The sequence below is a fragment of the Larus michahellis genome, chromosome 1 (genome assembly GCF_964199755.1).
Source record: "Larus michahellis chromosome 1, bLarMic1.1, whole genome shotgun sequence".
Classification (NCBI taxonomy): domain Eukaryota; kingdom Metazoa; phylum Chordata; class Aves; order Charadriiformes; family Laridae; genus Larus; species Larus michahellis.
In genome coordinates, this window is record NC_133896.1 from 222,276,763 (window position 1) to 222,290,636 (window position 13,874).

Genomic DNA, 13,874 nt, shown 5'->3' on the forward strand with positions numbered 1-13,874 from the left:
CTCTTAATGAAGTCATATGTATTTGTAGAGACCAAAGAATTCCTCACTAGCTCAAGGCAAGAGCTCAGCTACAGATCATGGGAGGGAAAGAGAAGGGCATCATCTTCCTCACCTGGAAAAGATTTAAGACCTGCTCTGGGTCCCAGCATTTCTTTTGGGCAGGTTTAGGAGTTCCCTACTCAGGGGCCTTGTATTTGTGGATAACACTCAGAAGCCCCCAGTTGTCCCTCCACATGCTGCCAGTGAGCATAATCTGAACTGCAGTTCCAGATTTATACTGTGGGGATAAGGAATTTAAAAGTATAGACACTGTGCTGTTGCTTTATCTTCTGTCAACTCGGGCCTGGTCTAGTTAACTTTTGCAGCTGAGAGTGAGTTTATTATAAGCAGGTCAGGAAAAGAATAGTCTTTAAATCTACTGCTACTCACTGCTGAAGTAGCTTCTGAGTGAAATGAAATGTAAAGCTTGACTTGCAACCGTGGGAACTACCGTGCTGCCCTCCCCTAGGAACAGAACTGCTAGTTCTCTACACTAACCTAGCTCAGCCTTCTCACTACAAGCAGTGGGATGGGTGTCTGTCATGGGAAGGTGCCATCGGTTTGAACTTAGTTGCCATCTGCAGGGGCATGACTTTCCCATAATCAACATCACAGTGTGCTGGTGTGGTATTCCTTCTCATTTCATCACTATCTACAAGTACACTGAAAATCTGCTGATGCTGGATGCTGTAGAATATACCAATTAAAGACGTATTGATATGTTTTCTTACTGCAGCTATTGTCCAAGGAGATAGCTTAGAAGATATATATAATCAATGCAAACTTGTAATTGAAGAACAATCTGGGCCTTTCATCTGGATTCCTTCAAAGGAAAAATTATAAATTAGCCACTGCACCTCTGATTACGACGGGAGAATATTTAGAAGAAAACTATAATATACTATTTGGAGGCTTTCCTGTTTTTGTTGCATTTATGTTCTTTGCAGTCAATGTGAATTTTGATGAATGTACAACACAAAGTGTTTGAAGCCATGAAGGACACTGATGGGTCAAAGGGTAGGAACAAAAAGACTTCTACCATATAAAGCAAATCTGTTGTGTGCTCAGAGCACCAGTTGTAGGTATAAACTTTTGACATGGAGACCCTCTGTCAAGGGGAGCTAGCCACCTCCTGTGCCCACGCGGACATTTTGGTAGATTTCAATGGCTGAGCTCAGTGTGTTGATTGCTTTAAAGAGAAGTTCCCAGCTCTTGAACCTCATATAGGGCTTGATCCTGCAAGGCGCTCAGCACTTGACCCCAGTTCCTACACGAGTAGCCCGTTGACTTGGAGTCACTTGTGGTCTTTCCCTACGCCGTTCAGTCCCATCAGTTCCAGTAGGACTATTCATGTGCTCAAAGCTAAGCACAGGCTTAAGCGTTTTGCTAGATCAGGGCCACACGCACCTTGCAAAATCAAGCTCAGAGTACTTGGTCCACTTCCTACTGAAGTCACTGGTGATGCTCTTTGACTTGACTAGGAGGTGGGTCCTATTCTAAGCTTGTCATTGCACATTTGTAGTTGGTACACCTCGACTTTGGTAACTATGCACATCTTTTGATTTCTGAAACCAAGTCAAGCATTTCTTTTTTTCCCCCTTTGGAAACACTATTGCATCAGGAACTAATAACAATATAGTTTATTTTAATGGAGTTTGGGGGTGGGAGAGGATGGAAGCATTTCACATCACACACACACACACACACGTGGACACAAACGCATTCCCATGCAGACACACACATGTATGAGGATTCACAGCACCTATGTTGACAAGGAGGGATACAACTGGGAAAAGCTTTAAAATTTTTGATTGTCTATTTTATCATTTATATTGATAGAAGGCACTTAAAGATGGAATAATTTATAAAAATAAAAATATATTGATGTATAGAAACTAATTTCTATAGGTAAAAATGTTTTTGTGAGATATTTTGTAAAGATTAATTAATTGAAAGATTAAATATTTACACCCTTGTGCGACTGTAAAATGTAAAGAGGACCATCAAGTTGCATTATCCCTTTTCCATAACAGATTCTTTATTATTAACGACAAGCAAGACAATTCCTTAAATTGTAGTTGTCATCTTGTTTTTCTCTCGATTTTATCCTCTCCCTTGCCTCTATTTAATCACGATGAACTCCTGTGGAAAGATCTCTTGAACTGACTGCCCTGTAGGACCCTTTCTGAACACAAAAGGATAATGCATCTTTAAATTGAGATGGACGATTTCTCAGAAGCAAAATGTCAGTGCTTGAATGCAGTTACTAATTTCTCTCTTGGAGGGAGTCACACTTCACCCCCCAAAATTTTATGATTCTTCCTGTTTCTTTAAAGGAAATACCAAAAGCATTTGATCTTTCCTCTCTTTGCAGGCAGGCAGGTCACCAACTAACTTCTATCTTCAATTCATTTCACAGTCAACAAGGGTCTTAAAAGCAAGAACTGAGGCAATGGACATTTGTGAGGGATTTGGGGAAAGTCTGTGGAGTTGCAGTTTGGGGTGCATGGAAGGGGAGCGGGGGGTATTTTTTTCTCGTCTCACATTGCCCTTCCTTTGTATATTGATGCCATTCTTCACTCTGACACGCGAGGGGACAGCTGCAAGAGATATTATGATGGTAAACTGAATTGCCTTTGCTGCTGCTGGACCAAGTTTTCTATAGAACCCACGCTCTCCTGCCTGCTGTGCCGCAGGAGTGCAGTGCGTGTTAGCTGGTGGCTACGGTAACCCTAATGCTTAAGGACATTTTAAGGGCAAACGCTAAATAGACTCCTCGGTTACTCGTCTATTTGAAGCTTACATTTCTACACCCTGTCAAGCCGACAGGAATATCCAGCCAACCTCCGCGGACAAGCTCCGACGAGCTGGATGTTTGCGATACAGCCACCAGCAGTGACAGGGTTAAAAATAGGGGCATTTTAGTGGCCCTGAGGTGGCCTCTCACTTACTGCCCTGCTACCGTAACTTTGAGAAGTTCACACTTCTTTATCTACTATTTTTCTTGCCTGGCCAGCGCAGATTTACAAACAAGGGTTTCAGTTATGTCTCCAAAAGAGCTTTGTAACCAGAAGGGCTAGAAACATTTTATTTTATTTTTACAAAACATAAATGAACAACGAAAGCTTAAATTTTGGACAATTCTGCAGAAATCCACAGAGTGACCCCAGATCTTTGGAAGCCATGGATTTTTCCATGCTGGCAAAGTGCTATTGCCCCAGGTTGGGAAATAACCCAGCAGACCTGAAAAAAACCAAGCATCCTAAAGCAGGAACTTCATTCTAGTTTTCAGCTCTGTTTTTAAGCAATCAATCACATCTGCTTCTTTGTTTCTTAGTTCAGCATGCAGCCTTTTACGGTACTATCCTACTAGTAACTGTTTTGCTTTGTCATGTGCTGTGCTTTATGGTGAACAGTAACACTATGGCTGAGTACAATCAATTTTTCCATCAGTCCTTGGTTACTGTAGTAACATTATTTATTTTTCCCTGTCTGTTGTTTGTGCTTCCAATTTAGAGTTGCCATTGCACTTCCTTCTTTTTTTTTTTTTTTTTTTTTTAAATAAAACATATATTTAAAAACAATACACCAAGAGAAGCGGCGAGAGGTCTTATTTCCCTTAGGGCTTGTACTGCCATTTGTTTTGTGCGTTGAAGTTTTGCGTTTCATGTTTTAGCATCCTCAGAGCTGCAGTTCGTTTTTGCCTTGCAGCTGTTCAGATCATACTGGGTGGTAGCGGGAGGAGGAAGAGAAACACAAGATTCATGCAAAATTACATCTGGTGCACAAAAAAGAAAAAAAAAAAAAACAACAAAAAAGTCCAAACTCACAACCCACAGCAGTTGGCGCCTGAGACCATGTTGGTGCTAACACAGCTTAGCGAAATCAGATTCCTTTTCTGTCCATGGAAAAGACTTGCGAGCGTCTAAACATGAGACAAATGCAAACGCTGGACCCTTTAGGAAAAGTGCCGGATCACACTCCTGGTGCTATTTCTCATGTTCTGGCACAGTGTGTAGCACCGTAGGGTCTAAGCAGAACCAAAATTGTCACGGCTTTTTGTCCACCCATGAATGATCATCACGACGACATCTTGCTAGCTTTGTGCAGATGTGCAATACTACAACCTATTTATTTCTCCTGGCCACAAAGCATCTCCCATGCACTGACTCATTGAGAGCTTGCTAACAGGGCTCAGCGGAACGGCACTCTTCGCTGGTCTGACCGTCAACCAGTGAAAGAGCTTCTTTCTTGCTTAATTCCCCCTTCCTACAGAGGTACCCTGTCCACGCTAGCGCTTTGTGATTTCTTTGGTAGTAAAGGCTGTTTCTAGATAAATATTCTGTGATGTAATTGTGTTTGTAGCTAGCATGGTTTGACGCTCCGGTGTGGACAGGGTCCTAGGAACCACCCTGTGAAAGTCAAGGATAAGAAATCTCTTCGTTGCACTGAAATGTCAAATCCTCATCCTGGAGAGCAGTGTGGAACCTGAGCTAATAACCACTACGAGCCAGCGACAGTGTCCTAGTTATACAACGTCCATCTACCTATTTACAGTAGTTTTCTATGGAGAAATTGTTGGTGTTACGCCTTCACTGTTACTTGCCCATCAGCACTCGGTCAAATCGGTTCTTTTTTTCGGTTTTCTTATATTTTAACTTTTGTTTTTCAAATTGTATCCCTGACCAGAGGACTCAGTGACTGACAACACATGAGGATGTTTGTAGGAAAAACAGTGTAGATGAAAAAAGTCTCAATCTTCTTTTTAAGCTGCAGATTTGAAGCCATAATATCTGCCGTGTTCACAGAAAGTGGTCTTTTATCCTTCACAGCTTTTAATCTCAGCATTTTTTCTCTTGGACATTTTGTCTGCCATGTTATGCATGCGGTTCACTGTTCAACTGCATTCATGTGCTCAAGCTCATGCCTTGGTGGAATAAATGTATTTTCCTATTCCATTAAAAATTAGACATCTTGTCGATTAGTTCAGAAGTAAGAATGAGATCACCATTGTGTTAAAAAAAAAAAAAGATTCCCATTTTAGGGCACAAATCAGCATCAACGCTAACAGCAAATAACATCTAAAATCTATTCAGCATATAGCTAGCCTAGATCCTCAGCCGGTGTAAATCACTGTCACTCCACTGATTTCACAGAATCACAGAATGGTTTGGGTTGGAAGGGACCTTTAGAGAGCATCGAGTCCAGCCCCCCTGCAGTGAGCAGGGACATCAGTGGAGTCCATCCCATTTACACCGCCTGAAGTTGCACTTTCGTTCTCCCCACTACACTGATCTTTCAGCATTACTGTAAAACACCAAGGCCGCGTGATTAAAGAGCAGCTCAGCACTTTCCATCATTATTTACTGCTTGTATTACTGTAGCACCCAGAGGGCCAAGTCATGGAGCAAGATTCTTTTGAGGTAGGTGCTGTGAAATTGCTGAACAAAAAGACACCCCATGGGCCAAATGCTGTGGCCGGATTTTCAGAAGGCTTCAGCCCCACCGACATCTCGCCAAAAGCAATAGGAACCACTACCCCCTTTGGCCCTTTTGAGACTCTGTCGTTAAGGTGAGCAGTGTGAGACGCAATTTATCATCCCTCACGCCGCGTTAGCAGCTTACGCCATCTGGCCCTGACCTACAGCGCAGGTACCTCGCCCTGGTGTAAAACAGCATTTCTGGGGATGCAGCCAGCATCCTAGGCAAGATCTTTTTCAGGGGAAAAAAAGGCAAAAAGAAAAAAAAGAAAGGCAAAAAAAAAAAAAAGGCAACACTGTTGGCTCTTAGTGGGATAGCAACCTTTTAATTTGTGTTCCTAAATTTGAATCGGCCAGTCCGAATTTCCGAGTGCAGGCTCCATCCGGCACGCTGGCCGGCGCGCGTCTCTTCAGCAGGATGTTCCTCAGCCCAGCTGTAGTGTGGGGTACTCAGAATCTGAACTGGAGTTTACAAAATACCCTGTCCAGCTTACACTCCTGTTATGTGTAAATACTCTGCGCATCCATTCCATTTGTGTAAAGAATAAAGCACACACAATTATAAAAATTAAGATGTATATTTCATACTAGCTGTGTCCTTGCTTATTTATTCCAGTCCAAGCTCTCAGCTGTGGTTCAGTTGTAAATGCTTGATAGAGTGTTTATAAATATGTCATGAATTTTATTATAAAATATTAATATTAAAGCATTTTTACACTTTATAGCAAATGGCTTCTTCACAAGGCATAATTTGTCTTTTTTCCTTAAAGCAGAATAGTAAGAGAATGAATATGCTCTTAATATGTCTCGAGACACTATCACAACTATCACACAAGACAGACGCAAGTGTGGAAAGGGGATGGTGGTTTCAAAAATGACTGAGGATACCGAAACTTTTTTCTTTCTTGCACTTTTTTTCTTTTTGACTTCACACTGACATGGAAGTTACCACCAAGAAGATTCACTCTAGTGAAGTACCACCACTTTCTCCTTAGCACACTTCTGCTGCGCATTGGGTATCGTCAGCATCTTGGTGAATAATTATCAGAATTATTTTTTTTTTTCATTAAAGAATTGTTCCATGTTTCTGACATCACAGCACATCCATTGGGACAAGGACTGTAATAATTACACGCTTGTAAGCAGCTTGGTGGAGCATAAACTTCCGTTGTGCTATGGAGTCCCAACAGCCCAAGAACCTTGGGGTTTGGCCATCCCAGGCATGTCTTTGCAGATGGTTTGTGGGCTCCAGGGAGGCCAGTGAACACTGTCAGTATCGGGCAGAGGCAGAAACATGACAGGGACACTGCTGTCAACACACGGCAAGATTCAGTCTGCAGAGGACCACGGAGCCCCCAGATGGCTCTGGGAGCCACAACTGACACTCCAGGGAGAAAAACTCTGTCCACAGAGTTTTACATGCGTAATCACAAGCATGGTTAATCATCTAAACATTCATTGTGAGGCTTTAGACTTCTCCAATAGATTCAGAAGAGGGAGAGAATCCAAATCACAGTTCATATTGATATGCAGATGAGCACAACTTAGGGGAAAAAAAAAAAGTTAGCAAGTTATTTTTGAGATGCCTGTTTACTGAGCGATTTTTCACAGCGGTAAGTTACTGCTCCAACAATCTTAGCAACAAAGTGAGGTTGCTTTCCTGAACAGCACTGTACAAAGCAATCTGTAGGTGGGCTCTTCGTTTCAGAGCAGCAGCTCTTATTAAAGTACTTTCTTCTTCATCCTATCTCTAGGCAAACCTGAGCTAATTCCCCAGACTAAATTCTGCAAAAACAAGAGAAATTTGAAAAACAATCTCTATAAAATGCCTGGGAAGCAGGAAATGCTTAAAATTGGAGGAAACTAGACATGCTGTGACTATTGATTTAGGCAGTGGTGGCAAACTTTGACAGCCTGTTGCCTCATCCAGGCATGGACTATGTCCTGAACGGTCACCTTCTCTCATTCGTCCCACCGCCTTTCAATGGTCCCTTCAGACAGCCAGCCAAATATCTGGACTCAGTCATCCAATCACACCCCCGTGGCTTGAAAGACACCATGTCCCGGTTTGAAAAATTATTTGGGACCAGCCTTGCAAGGTAGGTGGGCAGAACTTGTATGTGCCGATACCACCAAGTGCCTAATCCACCTTGGGAAAGTCATTTCACACTGATTTTCAAAGGAATTTATATGCCTATCTGGCATCAGCAAGTTATTCATTTCACTGTAATTGTAGCACTTTACAGCTGGCACATAGCAAGGAAATGACACCCGGGTCCCTTTGTCACCTGTGGTAGAGCAGGAAAATGGAGCGTCAGTTCCTAAATCTCTGGGCAACTACCAGACCCCCTTCCCCACCAGCAATCCACGTAGCAATCTTTGTTATCAAAAATCTTGGACAATGCAGAAATAGTTACCATAATAGCCCTGCCAGAGCAGGACTCGCCAAACAGCACCATTACGAAGCCCGTTGCTGCAAGGAAGGTGACACCACGGCTGCAGAGCAAGGGTCGGTTGGCGGGACAGGTCACCAGTAAATCAGCCACAGCTGAACTGGTCTGTAGACCAGTTTGGAAAGCTGTGGACAAAAGCACAGCTCCCCTGCTCAGTGGAGGGGGGCTGTTCTGGATTGCACCCACTGCTGCAGTCTCCTGCTGGTGGAGACGGTTCCTCCCTGGCACGCTGGGGAGCTGATGGTGCCAGATATCCCAGGGAGGCAGAGCGCGGTGCCCAGAAGAGATAACTAATTTTAGTCAGCGAAGAAATTGAAATGCTTGCTGCGGAAGCTCATTAACTACTGTCAACTGCTCATTAGCCCTTGATCTAAGCAGAAGCAGGTGGTGGCAACCAGGGAAAATGAATTAGGTCTACTATATTATTAGTGTAATAGTAATAGGGCTGTTACAACATCAGTGGAAAAGCAACACACAGCTGGCCTCTACACTACACCCACTGGTTAGCTAATGTCTCAGGCTAAACAACGAGCCTGAATGTGAGGGATTGCTCTGGTAGGTATGGAGGGTAAAGCGCTTTCACCTAAGCTTCTCATGGCTCCCCTTCCACAGAGTGACTCCCCGATGCTGCCAAAGACTTTGCCTTGCAGTAGAGTCTAGAAATTCAATAGGGCCTCAGCTATAAATTGCAATTTGCAGATGCCTTTAAGCTGCAAAACTCAAGGATGGGCTTTAAACATGTGAGGAAATTACAAAGACGCTGGGAACCTTGAGTTAAATCCACCTTTTACAGCTCACATGAAGTCCCAGTCTGCAGCAGGCACTCAACAGCGGCACCAGGAAACCCTGTCTGACTTCTGCCTGACCCACCTGCCCCAGCAGGCTGGTCTGAACAAAAATCATGCCAGACACCAAGGAAACATTTTCTTTAGGGTTTTCTTGCCGCCTTCTCACTTTTTCCCAAGAAAGGGTGTTGTCACTGTGCCATCTGCCGTAACAGCTGGTCAAGGGGCTGTTCATTATCTTCAAAGTCAAAGCACTGGGCTAAATTGCCATAGTCATCACCATGTTTAAGTACTGAGAGTGTCAAACCTATGTCAAACACCCATTTCTTTCTCTCTTTTTTAACAGAAAGTGTTTTGAACGCTGTTGACCCAATGACTCACAGAACGAATCTAAAGGGTCTGAGGGTAAACGCTTGTCTTATGCTGCCGTCATCGCCTGTGCACAATAGGGGATTTGGACAGGCTCTGCAGGACGCAGGAGCCACCAAAGCACCCTTTTTCCTCCTCTGGCGGTGTATTTAGTGGCTGTATTCTGCCATCCTGGATGTCGTTTGCTGGGAATCAGTTGCTGAGTAATGGCAATACACCTCCAGTAAAATATTAGACAAATATTTTCCAAGCTTTTAACTCCTCATCTGTATATAATCCTTCTTTAATAGGGCTGGCATTTGCTGTAGGTAAGTATGCTTATCAGCTTACAATATAATCTCCCGGGCAGCGTATCCAGAGCCTCTTTTTTCAATAGACACCATGTCGTCCTATTTAAGAGATACCAAATGAGAAGGAAAACACTCTTCTGAGGCTGTGTCTGCTAAACAGGGAAAAGCCCTGCGGACTGCCGACTCCAAGGCAATCGGCAGAAGGCGCATTCCCAACTCAACGAGCTTAGGTGTTCGCCTGACTTTAGTCCACAGTGGAACTGGATTTGGGGAATGGGCGCAGTGTATGGACGTGAGGTAAGTGGATATTCAACTGGTTGGATTTGGGATGGCAATCTCATCAACGATAGCAGGTACATAAGTGAGGCCATAGGCCCCAGACAGAGTTGATGGCGAGGTGTGGGAGGAGGAAGGTCTCATGTTACTCAGTGCCCGATTCACTCTATTAACCGCAGAGTTACAGATGGAGACGAAAGGGTCTCTGAGCATAACGTTAGATAGGGCAAATACCAACTGCAATGCATTAAAGAACCTGAAGTAAAACACTAGGGACAAGGCAAGGGGTAATTCATAGTCCTACGGAAGAAGCCAGTTAACGGAGCCTTTGCTCATGGAGAGAAATCCTCAGGGAACACAAATTTCTGCCCCAAATATAGCAACTGCCTTCCCTTAAGCAGGAATCGAGGCACCATAGTGTGCGACTCGCGCAGCCAAGGCACAATCTCACTGCTCACACATGCTTTCTGAAGGTCCCATCCATACCGACGTCCCAACCCATCACCCTAAGCCAGCTCCACTGGCTCTGCAGAATAGCTGCAGCGCCGTATGTCCCACCCTGGAGCGCAAGCACCACGTTCCCACCTACAAATCTGCAGTCCAGAGCCCAGAAACTCTGCAACATTTGGACGCCCACGCTCTCGTGAGGTAAAATTTTACAGGGCAGCTCTTCAAGGTCCCTCACGTAGGTATGCAGGCAGTATGTACCCACCACTGCCCACCCCAGGGCAAGGAATGCCTACAATGCATTTTCTCTATAGCTGTCTTGAGATTCAATGTGATGAAGCTAGTGTCCCACCGGATCGCCCAGCCTGGCTGGAAGGCTTGTGGGAGGAAAGAGGAGCATACACACACAGGCAGTGGTATCTCATGGAGGGTTTGCCACCTTGGCTAGACCAGAGTCATTGGAGTGCTGGAGGTACAGGTTGTTTAGGAATTAATTCTCTTGATAGCAGCTAGAGCTAAGCCTTCCCAAGCTTCCCATAGAAACATCGCCAAAGATTTATATTTTCCCTCGGTGACGCTTGCTGCCCATTTGGTGTATGATTAGGGAATTCGTCTCTGTCTGATGTGTGCCCACGGTGCAAGGAAGTAATAATGCTGCCTCGCACTATCCCGCTACCCGCACGATCTCTGTTGTACTAGGACAGCGTAGGCGAGAAATAATTTAAACCACAGCACTTTTATTGCTATTTTTTAGCCGGAGGTGCAAGAAGTTCAGGCAGGGAACAACCAAAAAATGACAGGAGAGCGATGTTTCATTGCAGAGGCCATAAAAACTGCCTTTGTTTGAGCAGAGGTAGAAAAGGCATGAAGAGAGAACATGGAGGTGAGGCAAATAGAAGAAGCCAGTGACAGAGGAAGGCTTGGCCACGCACAAAGAGGGAGGAAGGAGGCTGTGAAGCCAAAAGTTCCAGAGCCTGAGGATGTCATCCAAAGCGCTATCAAGAGTTAGAACTTCTCACAGGGAGCATTAGTCTCTCAGGACAGTATTTCATAGAATCACAGAATCTTCATGGTTGGAAAGGACCTTTGAGATCATCGAGTCCAACCAAACAACCTACAATCTCTGCCACTAGAGCGTGCCCTGAAGTGCCACATCTAGACATTTCTTAAACACCTCTAGGGATGGTGACTCAACCCCCTCCCTGGGCAGGCTGTTCCAGTGCCTGACCACTCTTGCAGTAAAGTAATTCTTCCGAATATCTACTCTAAACCTCCCCTGCCGCAACTTCAGATCATTTCCTCTGGTCCTGTCATTATTCACCTGGGGGGAAGAGGCCAACACCCACCTCTCTGCACCCTCCTTTCAGGGAGTTGTAGAGGGCAATGAGGTCTCCCCTCAGCCTCCTCTCCTCCAAGCTAAACATGCCCAGCTCCCTCAGCCTCTCCTCAGATGACCTGCTCTCCAGACCCCTCACCAGCCTGGTCGCTCTCCTCTGGACACGCTCCAGCACCTCAATGTCCCTCTTGTACAGAGGGGCCCAGAACTGAACACAGCACTTGAGGTGAGGCCTCGCCAGTGCCGAGTACAGAGGCACCATCACTTCCCTACAATCACTTCCTTTTGCTTCAAGAAAAACAAAGCAAAGCAGAATGAATAATACTGTAGAATAAATTAAGGTGCTTTGGCTACTCTTCTTCTCCAGCCTCCTTCAAAGAGGAAGAAATATTCCTCTGTGCTTTGCTCCCTAGGTGGAGCTAGCTAATTAACCAGGGTGGGCAGGCATGGCAACCAGAAACCCCTCCGGGAAGGAACAAAAGAGGCTAGAAAGCTTCCCTTATGAGTCTACGACGTCCAGGCTCCCTCTGAACAGCAGCTGGGATGCTTGTGTCTGGCTCGTGGGCTTCTCCACACCATGGATCTGCTAATCAATTTGGCTTGACTTGCTCTCAGATGTTTCTGAACATGCAGGTCACAGCACTTGCAAGCAGTGACCAAACCATGGTGACAGCATCATTTGCCACCAGCCATGGAGGGTTGATGGCGAACAGCTGTACAGGCTGGAGTCCCAATAAATGCTATGAATCCAGACACCGGGCAATGATATAGAAACTGGAGGAAAGGAGAAGAGAAAAAGGGCCATCGCATCTTGCCTGATTTTGCCCTATCCCAGCACTCTTGAGCTGGAGGGCTACAAGTTCTTTGAAAATAACTCAGTGTCCATTTCACATTAATAAAGCTTTACAGGCACAACGGTAACATATTAAATAACAGCCATGCTGGAATTTGGCCAAGACAATGTGCGAAGCACCTCTGGTCTTTCTAAATGCGTCAAGAGACCTACCTTCTTCACTAATACGTACTTCTTAGCACTTCATCCTATTTCCACAGGTTTACAGGCTACAGCAGCACTGTGGGTCACTGTTATATTGAACAACGTCCTGCCCTGAAGACATCCTCATCGGTGGGGATGAGTCCTGACTGCATTTTTCCTAAAAGGGAAAAAGCAGGACGAAAAGTTGAAGGGCTGGTGTGGCCATGACAAGCTGACCCAATGACAGAGTCGGGGCTGTAACAAGAGTTATCCTAAATCCACGCCTTCCCAGCCACCCCCAGCATTGTATCTTTACTGGCTACTGACCCTGCTGGTCCTGGGACATGTGTCAGACCTAAATTACACAGACAGAATTAAATCAGAGGACAATGAGGAATAGAAGGATGACAATAACAAAAAGAACAACAACAAAAATAAAGATTTTCTGCCCAGTTTGGAATTTCAGGCTTTTGGCTGCATGTCAAAAAGAGATGGAAAGTTAAATGTGCTTGAACTTTTCATGAAGAAATAATGCCCCCAAAATGTCAGCTTAAAAATGTCACATATTTTGACATTCAGGACTCAGAATAGATCATTTCAGACTGAAAGACCACAGCAAAGCCATATTAGCTGGTGGTTCTTTTTTTTTTTTTTAGTATAAAAGCACCTTAAAAAAAATCCATCTTTTGGTCCAGCTAAGATTGGATTAGATAAACCCAGCAACTAATGGGGGAAAAAAAAAATATTTGTTCCAGACAGTGTGATCAGCTTTGCCAAGACCCTTGAGAAGTTTCCACAGTGGAATATGAAGTTTATTATATGATATGGGCATTCACTTGACAGAGAGAGAGATTTGTGAGCCATTAGTAAGAGACCATATCATACACTTACACAGATCAATTCCCACCCAACACTGAAAGTAGGACATAAATGACAAATGTGTTATAAAGCAGGGACTAGAGACTTTTACTGCCCAAATAGTAATGTGTATTTGAAAAGTGATCTGGAAGTAAGTACCTCTGAGAAATACCAAGTATCCAAAAACTTTCTCCTTCTCAAACACCTATTGAAGCTTTTTTCTACTAATTAATGACCATGAAAGAGTCATTTTAATTGTGTATTTTCAAATAATCTGTGTTTATACCAGAAAACAATAAGTGCTGCAGAACTAGAAATGAAGGAAAAGAAGATAGCTCAGATAAAAAACGTTTGGATATGTTTCGAGTTGTAGGAAAATCAGATTTGAGGTGATGAAACAGAGGGACTGATAGAAACCAGCCGTTCACGGTGATGGCCCAGAGAGACTGTAAGACGTGCAGAATGAATTATGACACAGAAAATAGCAGCCAGATTAAGGGGAGATTAACAGTAAACCAACATCTGTAAAATGGGACTGAAAATTAATTTGGTAATTAAAATCAGC

General features: G+C 44.1%; 1 protein-coding gene across 49 annotated transcripts in view; it reads left to right on the forward strand.

Annotated features, from left to right (window-relative positions):
• The window catches only part of DLG2 (discs large MAGUK scaffold protein 2), a 1,061,709-nt gene extending 1,055,603 nt beyond the window's left edge, over positions 1 to 6,106 (forward strand). For all 49 annotated transcript variants that reach the window (XM_074572424.1, XM_074572415.1, XM_074572416.1 and 46 more), the window contains one exon: positions 776 to 6,106. In XM_074572424.1, the coding sequence (XP_074428525.1) occupies positions 776 to 882 (107 nt within the window). In that variant the 3' untranslated portion in view covers positions 883 to 6,106. The remainder of the gene's footprint in view (positions 1 to 775) is intronic.
• The last annotated feature ends 7,768 nt before the right edge of the window (positions 6,107 to 13,874 follow it).